Source organism: Mobula birostris, chromosome 4 (genome assembly GCF_030028105.1).
Source record: "Mobula birostris isolate sMobBir1 chromosome 4, sMobBir1.hap1, whole genome shotgun sequence".
Lineage (NCBI taxonomy): Eukaryota > Metazoa > Chordata > Chondrichthyes > Myliobatiformes > Myliobatidae > Mobula > Mobula birostris.
Window position 1 is genome coordinate 170,797,958 of NC_092373.1, and position 20,871 is coordinate 170,818,828.

The 20,871-nt window shown below is 44.0% G+C and overlaps 1 protein-coding gene across 3 annotated transcripts in view; it reads right to left on the reverse strand.

Annotated features, from left to right (window-relative positions):
• Window positions 1–20,871, reverse strand: part of LOC140196741 (netrin receptor UNC5C-like) — a 376,998-nt gene that overhangs the window by 39,828 nt on the left and 316,299 nt on the right. The window contains exons 6-8 of one of the 3 annotated variants that reach the window (XM_072256458.1): window positions 17,012–17,179; window positions 9,273–9,437; window positions 2,446–2,502 (exon numbers count right to left, since the gene is read on the reverse strand). In XM_072256458.1, coding sequence (XP_072112559.1) covers window positions 2,446–2,502; window positions 9,273–9,437; window positions 17,012–17,179 — 390 coding nt within the window. The remainder of the gene's footprint in view (window positions 1–2,445; window positions 2,503–9,272; window positions 9,438–17,011; window positions 17,180–20,871) is intronic. The other 2 variants (XM_072256459.1, XM_072256460.1) reach the window with 2 other exon arrangements.

Below are 20,871 nucleotides of genomic sequence, written 5' to 3' on the forward strand. Positions count from 1 at the left end.
GAGACTGTCTTTATGGCAAAGAGCGGTGCCTGTTCTCCTAACTATGCAATCCCCAGTAACTACACTTCTCTTTCCTCCCTAGCCCTCCTGCTGCACCACCTGAATGGCTCCTAGTACATGGTACTATGTACAATTTGCATATCCTTCCTGCATTCCCCACCCTCATCCACAGGGGGACAAGAATCTCCTATCTGTACAACTACACCAATTTGAATTTACGTAGCAGCCTACTTGTACCATCATTTATGTGCACAGGCATTGCATTCCTGAAGAGCCTAACATTAAGTTTGGGATTGTTTCTTCAAATTCTAACTCACTGGAGGAAATAAATTCTCTGCTTCCACTCTCTGAATCCTCTTTACATCTCGGTTAGATCACCCACTAATCTCAGAGGATTATTGGCCAAATTTACGAATGTTCTAAACCCTTTCCTTCAGTTTCTTTCCATTAATAAAATGGAGTTGCTCCGTGAGGGAAATCAAGATCAATTCTGTGAACCTTGGAAACACTGCTTGTGTTTACCTTCAAAACCACATTAGCTTGCAGAAGCAGCAATTCTTAAAGTAAACCAGGATAATTGTTAACACCACTCTCACTGACAAATTAAACAAACAATTTCTAAATGTGCCCAATGCATAATCTGCTGCAGAAACAAAGCAGACTGAGCAGCACCTGTGGAGGGAAAGGAGTTGTTGACAATTCGCTCAGAACTCTGCATCAGTCTTGATGGTCCTTCTATCCCCACAGATGCTGCTTGACCTGCTGAGTTTCTCCAGCAGATTATGTATTGTTTCAGGTTCCAGCATCTGCAGTCTTTTGTCCTCCATTCTAATCTGTCTGGGGTTCTCTTCATCTCAGCTCTGATTGGTTGATGGACAGTGTTAATAGTTACAGGAATATCAAGACTCTGACCAAGATATAGGAAAGGCAGGACAAGCTAGCATTTAGTATCTAATAAACCCAGTCATTATAGAATGTGGCATAACTCCAGCAATGTGGGTTTAATTCTGACCTCTGGTGCTGTCTGTGTGAGCTGTTGTAGATTGCTCCTAGTATGTAGGTGAGTGATGGAGTCTGGGGCAAGTTGATGGGAATGTGGAGAGAATAAAATGTGTTTGGGTAGAATTACTGTAAATGAATGCTTGATGGTTAGCATGAATTCAGTGGACTGAATGGCCTGTTTCATTCTTGACCCTTTAAAGAAACTTACATTTGTGATAATTAATGTAGTGTCCAACTACTTCCATCCAGTTTAGGGAAGGGAATCTTATCACAACTGCTTTGGAAATGGCTGAGAGGGATGGAGGGAAGTCCCAGAGGGAGACAAAGTGAGAGGGAGGGAGTGAGGGATCCAGGTTTCCAACTCCTCCTGTATGTAGAACTGTTTCAAACTTCACATTGAGATGTTTGGCTCTATTTTGCAGACTCTGCCTCCTAGTCCCAGACACTCAATCCCTCCTCCCTGTTGGTTCTCCCTAACCTCCTAAACTCTTTGAACAGTTCAACTCATAACCCTGTAAATTCTAGGAAATACAACCACAGTTTTTGTGATCTCCCTAACACAGTAGCAAAGAGCAGGAGAGCATGGCAGTGGGAATCTTGTTAACCTGCATGATTGAACTTTCACACAGTCACACACACACACACACACACACACACACACACACACACACACACACACACACACACATTCCTACACATCACTGCAAGTAGCCACCCCAGTTCTTTCTGCATTACTCATAGCCAGTATACTAGGAATCTCCTTTGTCCCTCAAAAACACAAGCATATGACTAGCAGGGAGGGTGTATCAAACTAGCGCAGGGAAGGCACAAAAGATTCCTGCATAGTATTCCAATTTTCCAAAATTCCAAGGAATAAAGTTGCAGATTGCTGAATCTTTTCCTGTAACCTCTGAGTCCTGGCAACATTCTTGGAAATCTCTCCAGCTTATTGGCAACTTTCCTGTAGCCGAGTAACCAAAAATGAACACAACAGTACAAGAGCAGCCTCACCAATGTCTTGTTTAACTTCAATATTGTATCCCAAATTCTATTCTCAGTGCCCTACTGATGAGTATGGAGATAGGACACTGATCACCCAGTGCAGGCTTGATAGACTAACCTGGTGTCAACTGGATGGGAATGCTTCAGAACAACATTGGAGGTCACAATGCTTTCCTTATCACAAATGACGTGTTTGATTCTATTTGGAAAGGATTTCCAGATGTCCAACGAACCTACCTCTCAACCAACAGGTCGACATTTAATATGCAAATCAGGGAGCCGCGAAGGGCAGTGGGCTGCAGTTTTACCCCAGATCCTGAGCCCCATCACTCCATCCACCTCCTCAGATGCGAACAACACTATAGCAACAAATCCAGCATGTAACCTCAAAAGATGTGGTAAACAAAAGTAAAAAAGGAAACACAAGGGAATATAACTTACAGGAATATCCAAAATCTGTGCGACCTTTTGGTTCTTTGGAAATTTGATAAAACAAACCTTAAAGAAAATAAGCAAAGAAAAAAAAAAAGAAATGAAAAAAATTAAATGTTCACAAAAAACACAGGCATTAACATAACAACAGGCCAAACATGGCAGCCATGTCCTCAATATCACCAGTGGAAGGCCATATAGTGTTGACTGGATTCGGCAATTCTGGGCATTAAAGTACCTGATTACATTATATATTGCAATTGGGGTCAGAAAGGCAACCACAAGAGAACTTAAATTCTTTGACAAATTTAGTAGATGGAATTCCTTTTTGTGCCAACATGTATACTTAAGAGCCTTTTAAGCTACAGTGTTCCTTAGTTCTGAACACAAGTGGTGTGTGGGATTATTCTGACTGACTTTGTGCAGGGTGCTGGTCAAGGGCTGTAGTTTTAGGGGCTCTCTGATATTTTCCCTGTTTAAATTCAATGTCTACTTATTAGGTGGCACAATAGCTGCTGCCTCCCAGCTACAGTGACCTGGGTTCAGTCTAACCTCAGGTGCTCAACATGTGGAGTCTGCACGTTCTCCCTTTGAATACATGGGTTTCCCCCCAGTGCTCTGGTTTGTTCCCACATCCAAAAGAGCTGTGGGTTGCTTGGTTAATTGGCTGCTGTAATTTGCCCCTAGTATGTAGGTGAATCTGGGGGAAGAGTTAATGGGAATGTGGGGAGAAGAGGTTGCAGAGAATTTAAGGGGATGGGATTGATTAGAGAGGTAGCACAGACCCGAAGAATCATAGGGTTATGTATGTGGCAGAGAAGCAGGCCATTCGGCCCAACTTATCCATGCTGTCTAAGTTGCCTGTCTAACCTAGTCCTAGTTGCCTGGGTCTGGCCCACATCTCTGTACAGTTTGTTTAACTGTGTCTCTATCTTTTCTCTCAAGTGGAATTAAATACCTTTTTGACTAGAGAAGTGCAGGCTGAGACCCAGCAGGTGCTCTAGGTAATATTGATTCTTCAGACAGCATCACCAAAACAGATTGTTTAGCTATCATGCCATCATTGATCCTGAGACCTTGCTGTGCACAGCATGACTGCTCCATTTCCCAGCACTACAACACGTGAAGTGGGACGGCCCGAGATTGTGGAAGAAGCTGCATAAATATAAGATGAATCTTCTTGCAAACCACTGACAGCTACCTAGTTGAGAGCAAAAGAAATCTTCTGGAGGACAGAAATACTTAGAAGGTGCAAAAATATTTTTTCTGTATTTTCTTTACAAAGTTGTATTTGTTAGTAATGGCAAAAAGAAGGGTGAAAGTGAAGAACTTGTCTTGTAGGGTAATGAAAAGCACGTCTACTTTCTGACTGGCTCCAGTACATGGACTTGTAATGCTAGGGGAACCAGTGAGGGGAGTGGAGTGGGTGCAAGTAAATGGTCACCTGACAAATCTCCAGGAACATTCGGTCAGCTGACAACTCTTTCCAGTGGCCGTGGACATGGTAGGTAATTAGTTCTATTACACAGTGACCAATATGCAGTCTTTTTAAAGCAGTTACATAGTCAGAATAAAGAGTCTGGTGGAGGATCTCAGGAGGTCGAGTAGCATCAATGTGGTCAATGTGGAGAGAAGAACTGTGGCTGTGTTGAATTGAAACCCTGCACTCATTCCCCAAAGTTGCTGCTTGACCTCCCTTGTTCCTGATGCAAGGTTGCTCCAAGTTCCAGCATCTGCTCTCTCTTGTGTCTCCAGATAATTAGGATAGTTTGCCATCATTAACTGGGAGAAAGATTCTGCCTTTTGGTTCTTCCGTTTCAATTTTAAAGATCATATCGTGTGGAAAGGGGCCACGGGGAGGGAGACAATGATTGGGATTGAGCAGATTGGGACAGAGATTTCTGCTAGATTGGCTAAATGACATCCAACAGCTCTGTGCCAACCCTACAAAATTATCCCTCTTTTCCCCAGATTCCCCATGGACACCTTCTCCTGAACGTGGAGAAAGTGGATACTTGGTAGGCTATTCCATAATGCTTGGCATCTCATTGCTTTTGGTCAGTATCTGATCACCATGCCCGCATCAATCACTGGAGAATCGGTTCCAAGGAGCAGGAGGCCACCCGGTCTTTGAGTCTGTTCTAGAGTTCTATCACATGACACCCAATCCCAGCTAGCTAGAACTTCTGCCTCTGAGTCGGAAGACTGCTATGTTCATGTGGCACTTGAAGGGAGTGCAGGAGTGCAGCACTGTCAGAAATGGTCTTTTAAAATACCCTCCCTGCCCCAAGGGTATAGAAGATCTTTGCTGCTCCTTTTAAGAAGAGTGGAAGTAGTCCCAATATCCGGACCAATTGTTCTCCCTCAATGAAACATGGTCATCAAACTTACAACTGATGAATTTGTAATCAGTGTTCAGTGTCATTGTCATAGAGAAACAGTGTGGAAAGGCCTTTCGGCCCATTGAGACTATGCCAACCATCAAGCATCTACTTTTACACTAATATTGCCCTAGCCTATTTTGTTTACTCCCATCAACTCCCTCCAGACTCTATCACTCACCTACACACTATCAATATTCATACATCTTGTTATATTCATGCTGCTGTGTAGGTTTTGTATAATTTATTTTAATTTAAGCTGATTAAGTTTATGCTTAGGATATACTGTGCTGCAAAAAGCTCACTGTCATGGTATTTATACCCCACACCAAGCATGAACTTAGACTTGGACACCTGGGGAAATTTACAGCAACCAATCAACCTACCAACACACAAACTGGAGAGAAACCTATCCAATCACAAGGAGAACATGTAAACTCCACATAGGCAGCACCCGAGGTTAGGACTGAACCTGAACCTGGGTTTCAGTCAGTCAGAAGGCTGCTGTACCAACAAGACCAGTGTGTCCCCTTGTCGTTTGTAATCGTGGCATCTAAAAGCACATTTAAAGCACTAGTGAGGATCGGCAGAATTCCTTCCCCAAATCTGGAATAACAATTAGGTGTAATAATGATGGAGTGTGACATTTCTTTCTAGGTAAGTTCCTGTCTGTTTCTGTTATGTGATGTGAAAGATTCTGTATTGTAATTTAAAGTGACCCATGTGTCCCTCAATAAACATAAACAAAATTGGAAATAATTTGCAAATCGGGCAAAGAAGCCTCCCTGGAAAATGAAGCAGAGTTAACATTTTAGTTCCATCATGAGTTCTGGCACAGGGTCTTCGATCTTAAGGATTAACTCTGGTTCATTCCGCCTGATCTGCTGAGTGTTTGCAGTCCTTTTTTCTTATTTTACAGTTACAGAACCTGCAAGTATTTTCCCTCAGATTTTCAATCAATAGAATTGACGTGGCCCTTAAGCACATTGCTATTTTGGGATCTTGCTGTGCACACATTGGCTGCCATATTTCCTGCATTACGACTCTGACTGTACTTGAACTACACCCCTGTTGGCTGTGACACTTCCTGGGATATCCTGAGAGAATGCAAGGTGTAGTGGCAATGAGTGCCTTTCTCTCTCAACACTTCGGCCTGCCTCTGCTCCATAATCAAGTGCCAATGCGCAGGGCCGGCTGAGCGCTGGGGAAATCCAGCATGTCTGGTTTCGGCAGCGTGCTGTTCTGCTGACAATCCCGCCTTGAGGTTTCATTTCAAAGCAACTGCTGTCTACACTTCTTGCTGCCTCAGTAAAGCAGCCAATATAATCAAAGCATCCTCCCACCTCAGAAATGTTCTCTTCTACCCCTTCCCATTGGGCAGAAGATTCAAAAGTATGAAAGCACGTACCATTGGCTGAAGGACAGCTTCCATCCTGTTGATATGACTATTGAATGGAACCCTCTTACCAATCTACCTGGTTATTGTCTTGCAAAGTATTGCCTGCAACTGCAACGTGTATGTATTGTCTATAACTGCAACACATTATCTGCATTTTTTTCCACTTGTACTACCTCAAGGTAGTGATGTGATGAAGAGATCCAAATAGATGGCATGCAGAAACAAAGCTTTCATTGCACTTCTGACAATAATAAACCAATTTACCAATTGCTCATTCCCCCCATAGCTCTGCAAATACTTTCCATTAATTATCCACATCTCCATGTAATTTGCTGTCCAGTCCTCTCTCCATTATTCCAAATGGGAATTCAAACATGGCTCTGTAGCTCCACATTGGTGGGCTTGTGAGTGGGAATATCTATGTTCCCTACACTGGAACATTACCCCAGATTCAGGGAGGGAATTCTGCTGGTCCTCAACCATGCTTTAAATGTGCTTCTAGACACCATGGTTCCAAATGACAAGGGTGGTCTGGCACAGATGCCAGAACCGCTTCCTGACAGTCCCAGAGACCCAGATTCAATCCTGACCGTGGGTACTGGCTGTGTGAAGTTTGCACACATTCCCTGTAACTGGGTGGATCTCTCCCAGGGCACCGGTTCTCTGCCACATACCAAAAACATGTAGGTTAGTGGGTTAATTGACCACTGTAAATTGCCCCTAGCTGTAATGTACTATTCCTGTTTGCATTCACTATTAAATCAAGTGGGTTAAAATACTATTACCCTGCCCATTCTCCTGTACACTCTAATTGACGGGAAAATTGGTGCATGAGGCAAAGCCTCACAAACACTTCTGTAGTTTCCTCCTCGTTAGTGAGTGGGAACTTGGTGCTGCATTTCTCTACAGGGAGGTAGCAGTAAAGATCCAGACAGCCTCATGACCAACACTGCCACCCAGTGGGGTATATGGGTATTGCCACCAATTGTAAACACACACTTGCAATAATTGGAAACTCTCGTATCTCTTTAGCATATCAAAGGGAGCTATTCTATTTATCGTCCATGCCAGCTATCAGTGCATTCCACCCTTATTTCTCCATAGCCTATATTGTCACACGCACCCTTGATTCTCCTATCATCTGCCAACATTTGAGGTAATTTACTGCAGCCACGTAACTGACCTATCCACACATTCTTGGGATGTGGGAGGAAGATGGAGCAATCAATGGAACCCACCCAGTCACAGGGAAAATTCCACACAGATAGCACCAGGATCGAACTGGGCTCCCTGGAGCTGCAAGACAGCAGCACTACATGCAGCACCACTCCCTCTAGGCAACGGTGTTTCTACTGTGTTTCTTATTTGTTGATTATTTTATATTGACGTGCACTGATTCTACTCTTCCTTACAAGTGCAGACAATCTCTCCATGCCCATTTGGTTAAAACCTTCCATAATTTTAATTTCCTTTATTAGGTCACCCCTCATACTTTTGAAGGATATTTCTAAGATTCCTTTTCTCTCTGGGAGTTGGGTTTGGATTAAGGTTACCATATTTTGGATACATTCTGTTTTAAATCCACATCACACAGTGAGAGTTTTGCTTTATACACGGCTCTCATACTTGTCAATTAATATTATTTCTTTCTTATGAAGAAAGACAAAATAAATACACTGCTACTTCATTTGTTTCTCTGTGCAGTTAAACCTGAGTTCCACACTCACGATCAGGTTGGGTAAGTGGGATAGGAGGACAGAAAGCATTTCCTCAGGATGTCCTAAAGCATTTAGAAGCCAAGGGCAGTTTATCTTGAAGTTCGGTCAATGAGTCATAACACAGCAAGACTATTAATCAGCATTATCAATTAGTTAGTTTGAGGTTACATGGACGAAGGAATAGGGTTAATAAGGGAGACCAGTGGCCTCTGTGCAACAACGCTACAAAACTATTGCGGAAAGCAGGTAAAATTGTTTGTCTGCATTCTGCAATGGGGCTTGAACCCACAGCTCCCTGGCTCAGAGGGAGCTTACCCCGAGCTATAGACAAAAGCAAACAAGCACATAATTTGTCAACTGTGTGACAAGTGCTTTATTTGATGGCTTGACTCTCCTTTAAATTCTGACACATTACCCATTCAGTGCTGGCTAAAATCTAATTGAGTTTCCCCAATACTGTTCCACTCTGGGATCAACCCTTAAGTTCTGGGGCTTCAGCAGGAAGGTTATAGGTGTGTAGTTGGAGAGGGGAGATAGTGTTTTTTTCTAGCTGTACGTAATCTCCTCCAAGGGCCCTTAGCTACAAGCATGGACATACACACACACAAACTCACAAATGCAGACACTGAAATACATAAACATGAACTCAAACACACATGTGTATAGGTATTCATACATACTGTACGTAAACATAAGCACACTGATATACACGAACACAGAGCACACATAATGCGTATACACACTTACACATTAAAACATGCAGATAAGCACACATATATGTTAACATGCAAGTACATACAAACATATACACATAAATCCACACATTTGCACACATCCATAAATACAATATATGCACACATAGATATACATATGCAATTACATCCATATACATGCACAAACACACACAGATGCAAAGATAAGCACACATGTACAGAATTATATGTGCATGAACATAATGACAGAATGAGACACACTGATGGGTGCAGAAGTCCAAACAAAGGATGCACAGGCACACACAAGGACAGCGAGGCATTTAGACAAAGACCCAAGCTGCCTATGCTTATATTGGTCTACTTTACTACAGTGGGTCACTGACTCTGAAACACTCTGGGACATGCTGAGGTTGGGAAAGACACCGAGTAGATGCCAGAAGTTTGATGCTTGGTCACACTTCTGCGGGAGGAGTAGACAGATGGCAGGCACACAGTATGGAACAGGAGGGGAAGGCGCAAAAAGCTCAATATTATAGCAGGGAATGGGCGGAGAGTTCAGGAGAGGGTTACACAGGTGAGCACTGTGACCGTGGCAAGGGTACAGTGCACGTGGCTCCTCACTTACTTTGCATGCATAACCCATCAGTGCAGTTTTTGGAGTCTAGCACTGGTCCTTGGCAGTCCTTCCCACCGGTTTTAGGGGAGGGGGCGGTGCACTCCCTCCTCCGCCAGTGCATGCATTCCGTCCCACACGTTGACCACTTGCTCCACTCTGTCCACCCACCATCCACTACAAGAGAAAAACGTCAGTACACAAGTTCACAAGGGGAGATGTTGGCTTCCAGTCCCATTAGTAAACCACCCACCATGCTACTGAGGATCACAGAGCCATACAACATGGAAACTTGCCCTTCAGACCACCTGGTCCATGCCCAACAAGGTATCCATTCAAGCTGGTCCTACTTGTCTGAGTCTGGCCCACTCCCTCCAAACCTTTCTTATCCATGTACTTGCTCAAGAACTTTTGAAATGTTGTTGCTATACCTGCCTTAACCGCTTCCTGCGGCAACTTGTTCCATAGACTGAATACCATTATTAACGTTTCACTTTCCATTAAATCTGTCTTCTCTCATCTTCAGTCTGTGCCCTCTAGTTTTTGACTCCCTAACCCTGAGAAAAGACTGTGTGCATTCACCCTATCTTGTGTGGCTGGGGACGAAGAAAGGTTCACCCACCTCCCTATGATCTTCACAGATCCATGTGATCTCCTCCAATGTTAAGTTAAGTTATCAACTTCAGTAAAGTCCTTTGTGAACCACTGGAAAGTTAATTGTATCTCTAGCTGAGCCATTGTATGCACCAGAGCTGAGGTGACAGAACTTTGCATTAAGTGCAATCCAAAGTTATATTGTATAGTTAACGAACACATTTGGAAATGGTGCTGGCAGACAGGCAGACATAGGCAGGTATATAAATAGGCTGGAGGCAGGTGTTACCTGATGTTACCTGAACATTATGTAAATAAAATAATAACACTTGATCAGCCAGACTAACTTGTAAAGGACCTTGCACTATATTTACATAACTTCTTACATAACTGCAACACTATATTCTGCATCCTCCCTTCTTTTGTACCAGCTTGATATATTTATGTGTGGAATAATCTATCTGCAAAGGATTTCCACTGTTTCTCAGTGCACGTGACAATAATAAACCAATTCCAACACCAGTAAATTTTTATTCTTTGTGAGCTGCATGGGAGATGACTCAAGCCTCCATTTTATCTACCAACTCCAGTAGAAAGACTTTAGTGTGCTAAGGGGGAGGTACAATGATTGTCCACAGTGAGAGTGTTGATTATTGGGTTATTATTAGTCATACTGTCGCACTTTTGGTCCAGCAGCACAGCTGGTAGAGCTGGTGTCGCACAGCTCCAAAGACTTGGGTTCAATCCTGACCTCAGGTGCTGCAGAGTTTGCACTTTCTCCCTTTGGTTGTGTCGGTTTTCTCTGGGTGTCCCAGTTTCCTTCCACATCCCAAAGATGTGCAGGTTGGGAGGTTAATCGGCTGCTGTAAATTGCCCCTAGTGTGTAGGTGAATGGTAGAATTGAGAGCAGTTGATGGGCACGTGTTGTGAATAAAATGGGGAAGTGCAATACTGTGTAAAAGTTTTAGTTAATATGCTAATTGACTACTGTAAATTGCTTTTATATGGCTGGGAGGAAAATCAGGATTTTGATGAGGATATATAAGTTACAGAGAAATGAGAAGTTAGATTGATAGGACTTTCTGAAAGTTGGCCTAGATGTGATGGGCTGAATAGCCCACTACTGTATATTGTCAGGAGATGTGAGAAACCTTGGGAAGGGCTTTGAACTTCATGAACCACAACTTTGGAGATAAGAAGGAGACTGTGGAAGGGGCCCCTTCCTCCATGCTCCACTCTGCTGTTTCCTCAGCTCATATCGTGTTTCAGGTCCCCACACCAGCAATGCACCACAGCTTGTAATCTCCTTACTGGCATTGGATCAAGACCACACCATCTGACCTTGAACCATCTCTGTTCTGGGGAGAAGTCTGGGTCGGTACTCAGACAATGCTGCTCCCAGGAATACTGCACAGATTGAAACTGCTGGTCCACTCCTGCGCTGGTTTATCAGTGTGATGACCTGTTTCATTGCAATGGACAACACACACAGAATACAGGAGAACACAATGCTAGAGGCCAGGGAGCACCTGTGAAGGGAAATGGACAGTCAGTATTTCAGACCCTTCATCAGGACAGGGCTGACCTGCTGAGTTCCTCCAGCATTTTGTGTGTGTTACTCAAGGTTTCCAACAGCTGCAGAATCTCTTGTGTCTCGTTGCAACCAGGGCACCTACCAACTGGTATCAAGGCATTTACATGGTTGGAGGTCACAGAGTCACAGAGAGGTATAGCACAGAAAACAGACACATTGGGCCCATCAAGTCCGTGCCAACAATCAACCAACCATTAAAAACTAATGATACCATGAACTATTTTATTCTTCCAAAAACACTAGCCATCAACTCCTTTCAGTTTCTGTCACTTTCCTACACACCAAGGGCAACTTAGAGCTGCCAATTCATCCACCGACTCTCACCTCTTTGAAATTTGGGAGGACGCAGAGCACGCAGAGAACGTGGTCTCAGGAAGAACCTGCAGTCTCCACACAGACAGCATTAGAGGTCAGGAGTGAACCTGGCTCTCCAGAGCTGTGCGATAGAGAGAGGCTCCACCAGCCGAGCCACTGTTGTGCTGCCCCGTAATATCCTGCTACAGAAAGTTGATGGGAGAGGATGAATCAGTCTCCATCTGCTATGCATGGATTGGAGAGGTGGAATCTAATACATAACAGAGGCCAAGAAGTGGACTTTTTCCAATAGTTCTGTCTGATGCTTAAGGTCAGATTTGTTTCTAATGTGCCTGAAAATTAATGGAGTAACCCGTAAGTTGAATTATTTGGTTTCAGTAGAGGCTAAATGACATGGAACATAGACCAGCACAGGTTCAGGACCTTCAGCCCAGTGTTGTACTGAACCAATTAAACTCATGACACCTAACCCCTTCTGGCTGCACATGGTCTGCATTTCCCCTCCACCATTCTCTGTACACTTAAACACCACTATTGTAAACTTCCTCTACCGGCACTCGAGGTAGTGCATTCCAGGCACTCACCACTCTCTTTGTAAAAAAAATTAGCCCCTTCTCATCTTAAATGCATGCCCTCTGGTATTAGATATTTTTTGGGGTAAGTTTTTTACGCAGAGAGTGGTGAGTGCATGGAATGGGCTGCCGGCGGCGGCAGTGGAGGCGGAAACGATAGGGTCTTTTAAGAGACCCCTGGACGGGTACATGGAGCTTAGAAAAATAGAGGGCTATGGGTAAGCCTAGCGAGTTCTAAGGTAAGGACATGTTTGGCACACAGCCTTGTGGGCCGAAGGGCCAGTATTGTGCTATAGGTTTTCTATGTTTCTAACCCTGGGTAAGAGATACCAGTTGTCTACTCCATGTCTCTCATAATTTTACAAGCATCTGACAGGTCTCCCGTCAGCCTCCTCAGCTCCAGTAAAATTAACCAATGTTTGTCCAACTACTCATAACAGATGTTCTCTTTAATCCAGGCAACAATCTGGTAAACCTTTTCTGTACCTTCTCCGCAGCTTACAATGGTCAGATCAGAATTGAATATAATACTCCAGATCTGGCCTAAGCACACTCTTACTCGAAGTACATGAATAAATGCAAAGGCATTAATTAAATGAATGTGTTTGCATTCAGGAAATGTTAGTGTTGAGTTTCTTTATAACGCCTGAATAAAACTGGAGATACCAGATATAAGTGGAGACGCCTGTCCATCACCTGTGAGGCTCACTAGGGGTCAAGATCTACATGGTGTTCAGGTAACATCAGTTTGTCTGCCTGCCTTCTAGTCATTTAGTTCACCAATTTATGTACCTGCCTTCCACCTTTTTGCTTAGTTATTTATCAGTTCTTTGTCCAGTTATCTTCCTATCGATTTACCTGTCAGCTTATTCATCTGCCTTCTTCCACCCTATCTATCTCTCTATGTGTTTATCAGTTGGTGTGTCTCTACACAACATGGCAATTCCTAACTTTGGCCTGCTAATTGATCTAAATCTCCTTGGAAGACTTCTGACATACCATATTTTGTTTTCCTCAGTAATCAAAATTTTGATGTTCATGCATGATTTAGATCTATTTTAAACATAAAGAATGAGGATTTGTACTGTGTCTTCAGGGATCAGCCTCACCAGAGTACAAACTGTAAGTGACATCAGGGAAAACTCATGAGGAGGAGAGCTGAGGGGGAACAACTGGAGGGATATCCAGAGGGAGGAAGCTGGGAGGTCAAGGACAATGGCTGCGAAGAATGGAGTGTGGAAGATAGATCAAGAGAGGGCAGGATAGACAGATAGATAGAAGAGCTTAGGGAAGGAAGCAATGGAAAGTACAGCAGGTGAGGAGGTTCTGCTAGGACTAGGTGAGCACCACCACTTAACCAAGTGTTTCTGAAAATGAGGATTCCTCGAGAGAATGAGTGGGTAGGACTGTACAGAGGCCAGAGAAGTTCAGGTTTGTGGAGCAGAAGGGAGATAATTCGGAGGTCAATATCACTTGTCCATGTGCAGTGACCAGAATATATACCAATACATTTGATGAGCAACTCACAAAAATGCTGCAGGAACTCCACAGGACGTACAGAGGCAACTAAACTGTCTACAGTTCAGGCTGAGACCCTTCATAGTCATGGAACACCACAGCACAGAACATCTAGTCGGTGCTGATTTGGTATTTAGCCCAGCCCCACCGACCTGCTCCTGGACTCAGAACTCAGCCTGAAAGGTCAAGTGTTTCTTTCCCTCCATTGATGCTGCCTGGCCTGCTAAGTTCCTCCAGCGTTTTGCGTGTGTTGCTGAAGATGTTCAGCATCTGCAGAATCAATTGAGTGCAGTACGTATGTTGCAACTCGTTGTCTACAACAACAGGACAAGAATGACCTTGTCAATTTTAGTGTTATCTTTGGAGCCTCCACTGCCCACAAAGTCTTATTCCCTCTCCTCTCCTCCCCATTCCTCACCTTCCCACTTCCTGCTTCCATGCACTACTCTGGATTGGAATGGCATGAAGCCAGTGGGAGGTGAGTGTGATGGAAGATGCCCTTGGCTGGCACAGGCTCTAAGTCTGAGTGGGTCTCCACACTGATCGATGGACGTGAGGGAAAGTTGTCTCATTCCGGAGGATGAAAGGAAAGCAAGAATGGCAATCCAGTTGTGATAGCTGGCTTTACAGATACAGCTGACAAGGTACACAACAGTCGATGAGGGTGAAGAGGCTTTTTAATGAGGGCTGTGCTTCTGGGACATGACTCTGAAGGTTTTATCGATAAAAGGCAGCAGAGAATTGAAGGCTTCCTCCTCCTGCAGACACCGGATTAATCAAAGCTGCTCCTGAAGTACTACAGACTGGAACAGCTCTTCACCCCAGTTAGCCAGAGTATTCTACCATTCTCTCAAATGTTTTGCACTGGTCCCCAGGAACTCACTGCCTTGCTATGCAGGCAGGAGCTAGTGCCTGGTGTAAGAGCAATGCATTTTTTTTTCAGCAAAGGGCTAAGGGGGGCAGTGATTGAGCACAGGGTCCTATTGGTAAATATGCAGAGGTCACTTGTGCAGAGACAGGGCTGGAACTGGACCCTTGGTGCCCACACCAGTGAGGTTGATGCTGCCCTTAAATGAGCACCTTGACAACTGGGGAAGGTATACGATGGCTCATTCCACCAGGCATCTCATGCCTGCCTTGCACTCCTGTAGATCACACACAGGTAAACTCTGAGATAAAATAGCACTGAAATGCTGTTTTATCTTGTTCAAAAACTTTTGAGGGAAGTAATCTGTTCCTGAGCTGGTGTAGATGACATGTGACTCCAGGCTTACCAATATGGCTGATTCTGGTCTACTCTCTGAAACAGCTCAACACGTCACTTGTTCCAAGGCAGGAGCAGGGCACGGTGGAAGGAGCAATCTTGGGCACCACTGACAAACTGAATTTCCAACACATTCTATACTCCTCAATATTGTGTTTCACTCTAAGTAAAGACAATTTTCAATTCCACCACTTTTAAACGGCTTTTAAATAAACAACATTATGTGATTGAATTTCTTGTATAGTTTCTTTCAATATATGAGGAGGGAATCACTGGATTGTTCAGTATCTGTGGAGGTAGGGAAGACCTAATATGGGTCAATGACTCCATAACAGTTTGAGATTTCTTGTGTCTGCAAAACTTACGGGTAGATTTTTATTGGGTACAGGTTACAACAGCGTTCCATTCCTGTGAGCTGTTCATAATCCAGACAATTGATCAGTTGTAAATCCAGCTGTGAACTGAGTTCCCAGGCAGCAGAAGGTTCCTGCAGCCCTGAAGGAGCCATCAAATCCATTCCTACAGTACTTATGTTGGGCATTTGTAACCGGGGAGGACCTGTATGGAATCAGGGTGAACGAAAAGGGTTCAGATACAGAACAGGCAACAGCTATGCCTAGTGGGAGATTTCAGGGGCTGTGTTATCTACTTGGACTTGAGTAACCTATTGTGATCCACCTGTTCCTAGATTCCCATTCCTGATATTCCTGTCCTTTACTTCATTCCACTGCTGGTATATACATATTTAAGATGTAAATACGTCACATGGGTGTAAAATGCAATGGCTTCTTCATGTGTATGTATTGTTTCTGACATAAACACACATGTTAGTATGTCTGATAATAAGATCAGACAGAAGTACACATGCTTGTTTGGAAAGCTCATGTATCCTATAGATATTGTGGTTAGACTTTACCAACTCTTCTAGCAATGCACCAAGTCCACTCCTTAATTCAAGATTGACAGAGAAGACAATGTCCCAGGGAGGGGACTTGGGCAAAAGATACAAAAGTCTGAATCTTTGGTCTTCTCCCATTAGGCAGAAGATACAAAAGCCTGAAAGCACATGCCACCAGGCTTAAGGACAGTTTTCATCTTACTGTTATAAGAATCTTGAATGGTTCCCTAGTACTATAAGACAGACACTTAACCTCAACAATCCACTCATTATGGCCTTGCACCTGCACTGCACATTTTCTGTAACTGCAATGGTTCATCCTGCATTCTATAATTACTTTTCCTTGTACTACCTCAACACAGTGATGTAATAAACTGATCTGCACGGACAGGATGCAAGACAAGTTTTTCACGGTACCAATTTAGATCTTACAGGAATTGGTGAATGTCAAGATCAAGCAGGAAAGTGGGGCTGAGGAAAAAACTACCACAGTCTTATTGAATGGCAGAGAATACATAGGGATTCAAATGACCTATTCCTGCTACATTTCCTCTGTTTGTACACATTACAGCAGTTGTCTATGGGTAACAATTAACACCAGTTAAAGAGAAAGGAAATCTCCACTGATATCCTGTGCAGGTCAATAGTGGAGCACAGAATTAAAGGTCAATATAAGCCTTGCAAGTCAATTGCCCGATAGAGCATGACAAAACAAGAACTTTGTCTAAACAGTAATCAATAGTATAGTGTAAGCACAATGGAAGATGAGTATTGTACACAATCTGTAGCACAGTCGATTCATAGGTCTCTTGTATCTCTGTCAATTCATAAGAAATGCACTTGTTGTTTCAGTGGAGGATCTCCCTCCCTACATTAAACAATCTTCAGCAAGTACAACCTTTTCCACACCAGTTTTCAGAAGGACCAAACTGCGGGACAATCCATTACAACATGGTCAGGGAGGTTAATGGTGTTATCCACTGTGTTTCCATTTACCAGGACACATGGTGGTGCAGGCAATTTTCTGGACACTCTGGCCCTCGCAGAAGGCCCCTCCATTGAGTGGCGCAGGATTGGTGCAAGTCCGTGTTCGTTTCTGGTAGCCCCGCCCACATCGGCTGTTGCAGGCTGACCACTCTGCCCATGTGGACCAGCCTCCATTTACTGGAGAGAGGAAGAGAGGAAGAGATGGTTAATTCGATGTCTGCTGGTCAAGGGCAATTAGGGATGGGCAATAAGTGCTGCTGAAAAATGAATACAGTAAAATGTATCAACAAGCACCAGACATTAGTTTTAACTTTAAGTTCAATACAATATTTTCCTTTTTTTTTAGACTGGAAATGAAAGGGTGTACAGGAGCGAGATATACCAACTAGTTGAGTGGTGTCGCAGCAACAACTGAGCACTCAATGTCAGTAAGATGAAAGAACTGATTCTGGACCTCAGGAAGGGTAGGATGAGGGAATATGAACCATTCCTCATAGAGGGATCAGAAGTGGAGACAACTTCAAGTTCATGGGTGTCAAAATCTCTGAGAATCCAACCTGATCCCAACATATCGATGCAGCTGTAAAGAAGCCTAGATAGTGGCTATTTTCCATTGGGAGTTTGAAGGAATTTGGTTTATCTAAAACTCTTGAAAACTTCCACAGACGTTCCATGGAGAGCATTCTGACAGGCTGCATCACTGTCTGGTATGGGATGGGGTGCAACTGCACAGGACCGAAACAAGCTACAGGAAACTGTAAAATAACTCAGCTCCATCTTGGGTACTAGCCTCCACAGTATCCAGCACATCTTCAACGGGTGGTGCCTCAGAAAGGTGAAATCTATTATTAAGGACCCTCAGCACCCAGGGCATGCCCTCTTCTCATTGTTACCATCAGGAAGGAGGTACAGAAGCCTGAAGGCACACACTCAGTGATTCAGAAACATTGAATCCATGGGCACTACCTCACTTGTTTTTTAATATATATTGTGATGAGAATACACATAAATTAAGATGTTTGCTGGCCTGGGTTAGCATCAGTGGCATCAGCAGTTGGTCTGTCACCTGTCCTCAGGGGAAGGAGAGATAAGGAACAATGAAGCAGCATCTGGAGATGTGTAATGAAGGGACGGGAGAGAGAACTGTCTGGAGTGGCTCCCCCTTTGAACCCTGAACTGCTTGAAGTGATGGACAGGCGATCTGGAGATGTGTAATGAAGGGATGGGAGAGAGAGCTGTCTGGAGTGGCTCCCCCTTTGAACCCTGAACTGTTTGAAGTGATGGACAGGCGATACCCCAGCAGGGGGATAAAAAGGGACAGGTTCGCTAAGGCAACACACACGACATCCGAGGTAACGAGACCCTGGAAGCGGTGCGCCTCTCACGAGTCGGTGGGAAGTACCGGACCTTAAACGCACAGGGTGGAAAGGTACGATCAGCGGGAACCCGGTGTATGTCCACCCTCGCATGGGTGCCGGGTTCACTGCAGAGGATCGACCGCATCTGGAGGAGGGGTCACAGTCGGTGACCTCAGGTGACATCACAAAGGACCCGCCCGAAAGCTGCTTGTGAGCAATATCGCCGGTCTGTGAGTGGAAGCCGTTTCTGAATGATCAGTCGCTCTCGTTCTCTCTCTCTCTCCCCCCACGTTGTCCATCGCCATGGCAACGATTACTGCGAACTGAACTAAATCGAACTGGACTTTTGTGTCACTTTGAAATTGGTCATTTACCCCTAGACAACGATAGAGCTTGATTGATGCTGTTATCTTAATTCTGTGCACATGTGTGTTTATCATTGCTGAACTGTTGCATTTATTATCCTTTCGATTACTGTGTTGCTTGTTTCTTTAATAAAACTTTCTTAGTTCTAGTAATCCAGACTCCAACTGAGTGATCCATTTCTGCTGGTTTGGCAACCCAGTTACGGGGTATGTAACAATATAACTTCTGTTTTTAATCTATTTGATACACTATCCAATATAATCTATTATATTAGATTATGATATATATATATTTTGCTTGGTTAAGCATTCTTGTCGGTTTGTATCACCACGTAATACACGCGCCTCATTTAAAGATGAAGTTACGCCCATATTTTCAGACTTCCATATCTTCCTCTGAATTAGTTTGATGTTTTGAAGTTACAAAACATAACGGGTTGCATCATGGTCTGAAAAGAGCAGAAACGTAAGAAGCTGCAGAGAGTACTGGACTCTGCCCAATACATTACAGGCACATCCCTCCCTACAACTGCTGCCTCACTAAAGTTTCATCATCAAAGATCCCTAAGAGATTTATCATATTTTTATTGAAACGTGCAGTGAAATTTGTTGTTTGCGTTAAGAACCAATACATCCGTGGATGTGCCAGGGGCAGCCTGCCAAGTGTTGCCAAGCATTCCAGTGCCAGCATAGCGTGCCCACAATGTTTAGTAGAACAACACAAACAACAAAAACAACAACAACAAAACAGGACTCTTTACTACCCTCCCAACAACCTGATCTTTGGGGTTTGACCCCAGGGCTCGCCAATCGGGGGTTTACTCTTCGGGTCTTGTCCTCCAGACCTCTGACCCCAGTGACCTAGGGAGTCACCAATTCTTGTGACTCCTGCCTGTATGGAACTCTGATCCAGGTCTTGTCACCCTAGGGATAGTTGGTCTCCTCAGTGCCTGCTGACTTGACCTTTGGGCTAGCTGACCTTTGACCACTGAGCGCTTCAGTCTGTATTCTGAACACAGGCTCCTGCCCTGACTCTTCATTTATTGTCATGATCTCTAAACTCTCCTTAATCCATGTCCCAAAAACCATCACTATGAACCTAAAAAACAATGAAATCTGATCTATGACATCGATGACTGGGGTATACAAGTGAAGAAATCCAGGATACAATTGTATAAGGAGGTATTGAGGCCAAGGTCTTGGAGCTTATTGATTAGTTATGAGGGAATGACGGTATGGAATGCCAAGCTGTAGTCGATAAAAAGAATTCTGATGTATGCACCGTTACTGTCCAGATGTTCCAGGGTTGAGTAAGAGCCAATGAGATGGCATCTGCTGTGGACCTGTTGCCCCACTAGGTAAATTGAAATGGATCCAAGTCACCCCTCAGGCAGGAATTGATATGTTTCATCACCAACCTCACGAAACACTTTATCGTTGTGTTACCAGATGATAGTCATTGAGGCAGGTGACCAAGTTCTTCCTAGGCACTGGTATAATTGAAGCCTGCTTGAAGCAGGTGGGTACCTCAGACTGCTGAAGTGAGAGGTTAAAGATCTCAGTCAACACTCTAGCCAGTTGATCAGCAAAGGTCTTTAGTGCTTGGCCAGGCACCTCACCTGAGCCTTATGCTTTTCGTGGGTTCACCCTCCTGAAGGATGCTCGCTCAACGGCCTCAAAGACTGAAATCACAAGATCACCGGGTGGGGGCTGTAGGAATTCGTGATGGTTCCTCCATGTTTTGATGGTCAAAGCGAGCACAGAAGACACTGAGCTCTTGTGGATGTGATGCCCTGTTGTCGACTATGTTGCTTGATTTAACTTTATAAGAGGTGATAGTATTTAAGCCCTGCTACCACTGTTGAACATCCTTCATTGATTCAAGTTTAGTCTGGAATTGCCACTTTGCCTTTGAGAAGGTTTTCTGGTGATCATACCTGTCCCTTTTGTAACCTTCTTGGTCACCAGACTTGGATGCCTTTGATCTGGCCCACAGCAGATTGCAGAACTTGTGGTTTATCCAGGGCTTCTGATTGGGGAAGTCTCTGAATGACTTTGTGAGGATACACTCTCTTTGTTGTCCTAATCTCTGAAGCTTTGCTCTTTAGCCTCGCCTCTGCCTGTATGCAGGAAGAAGGACAGACAA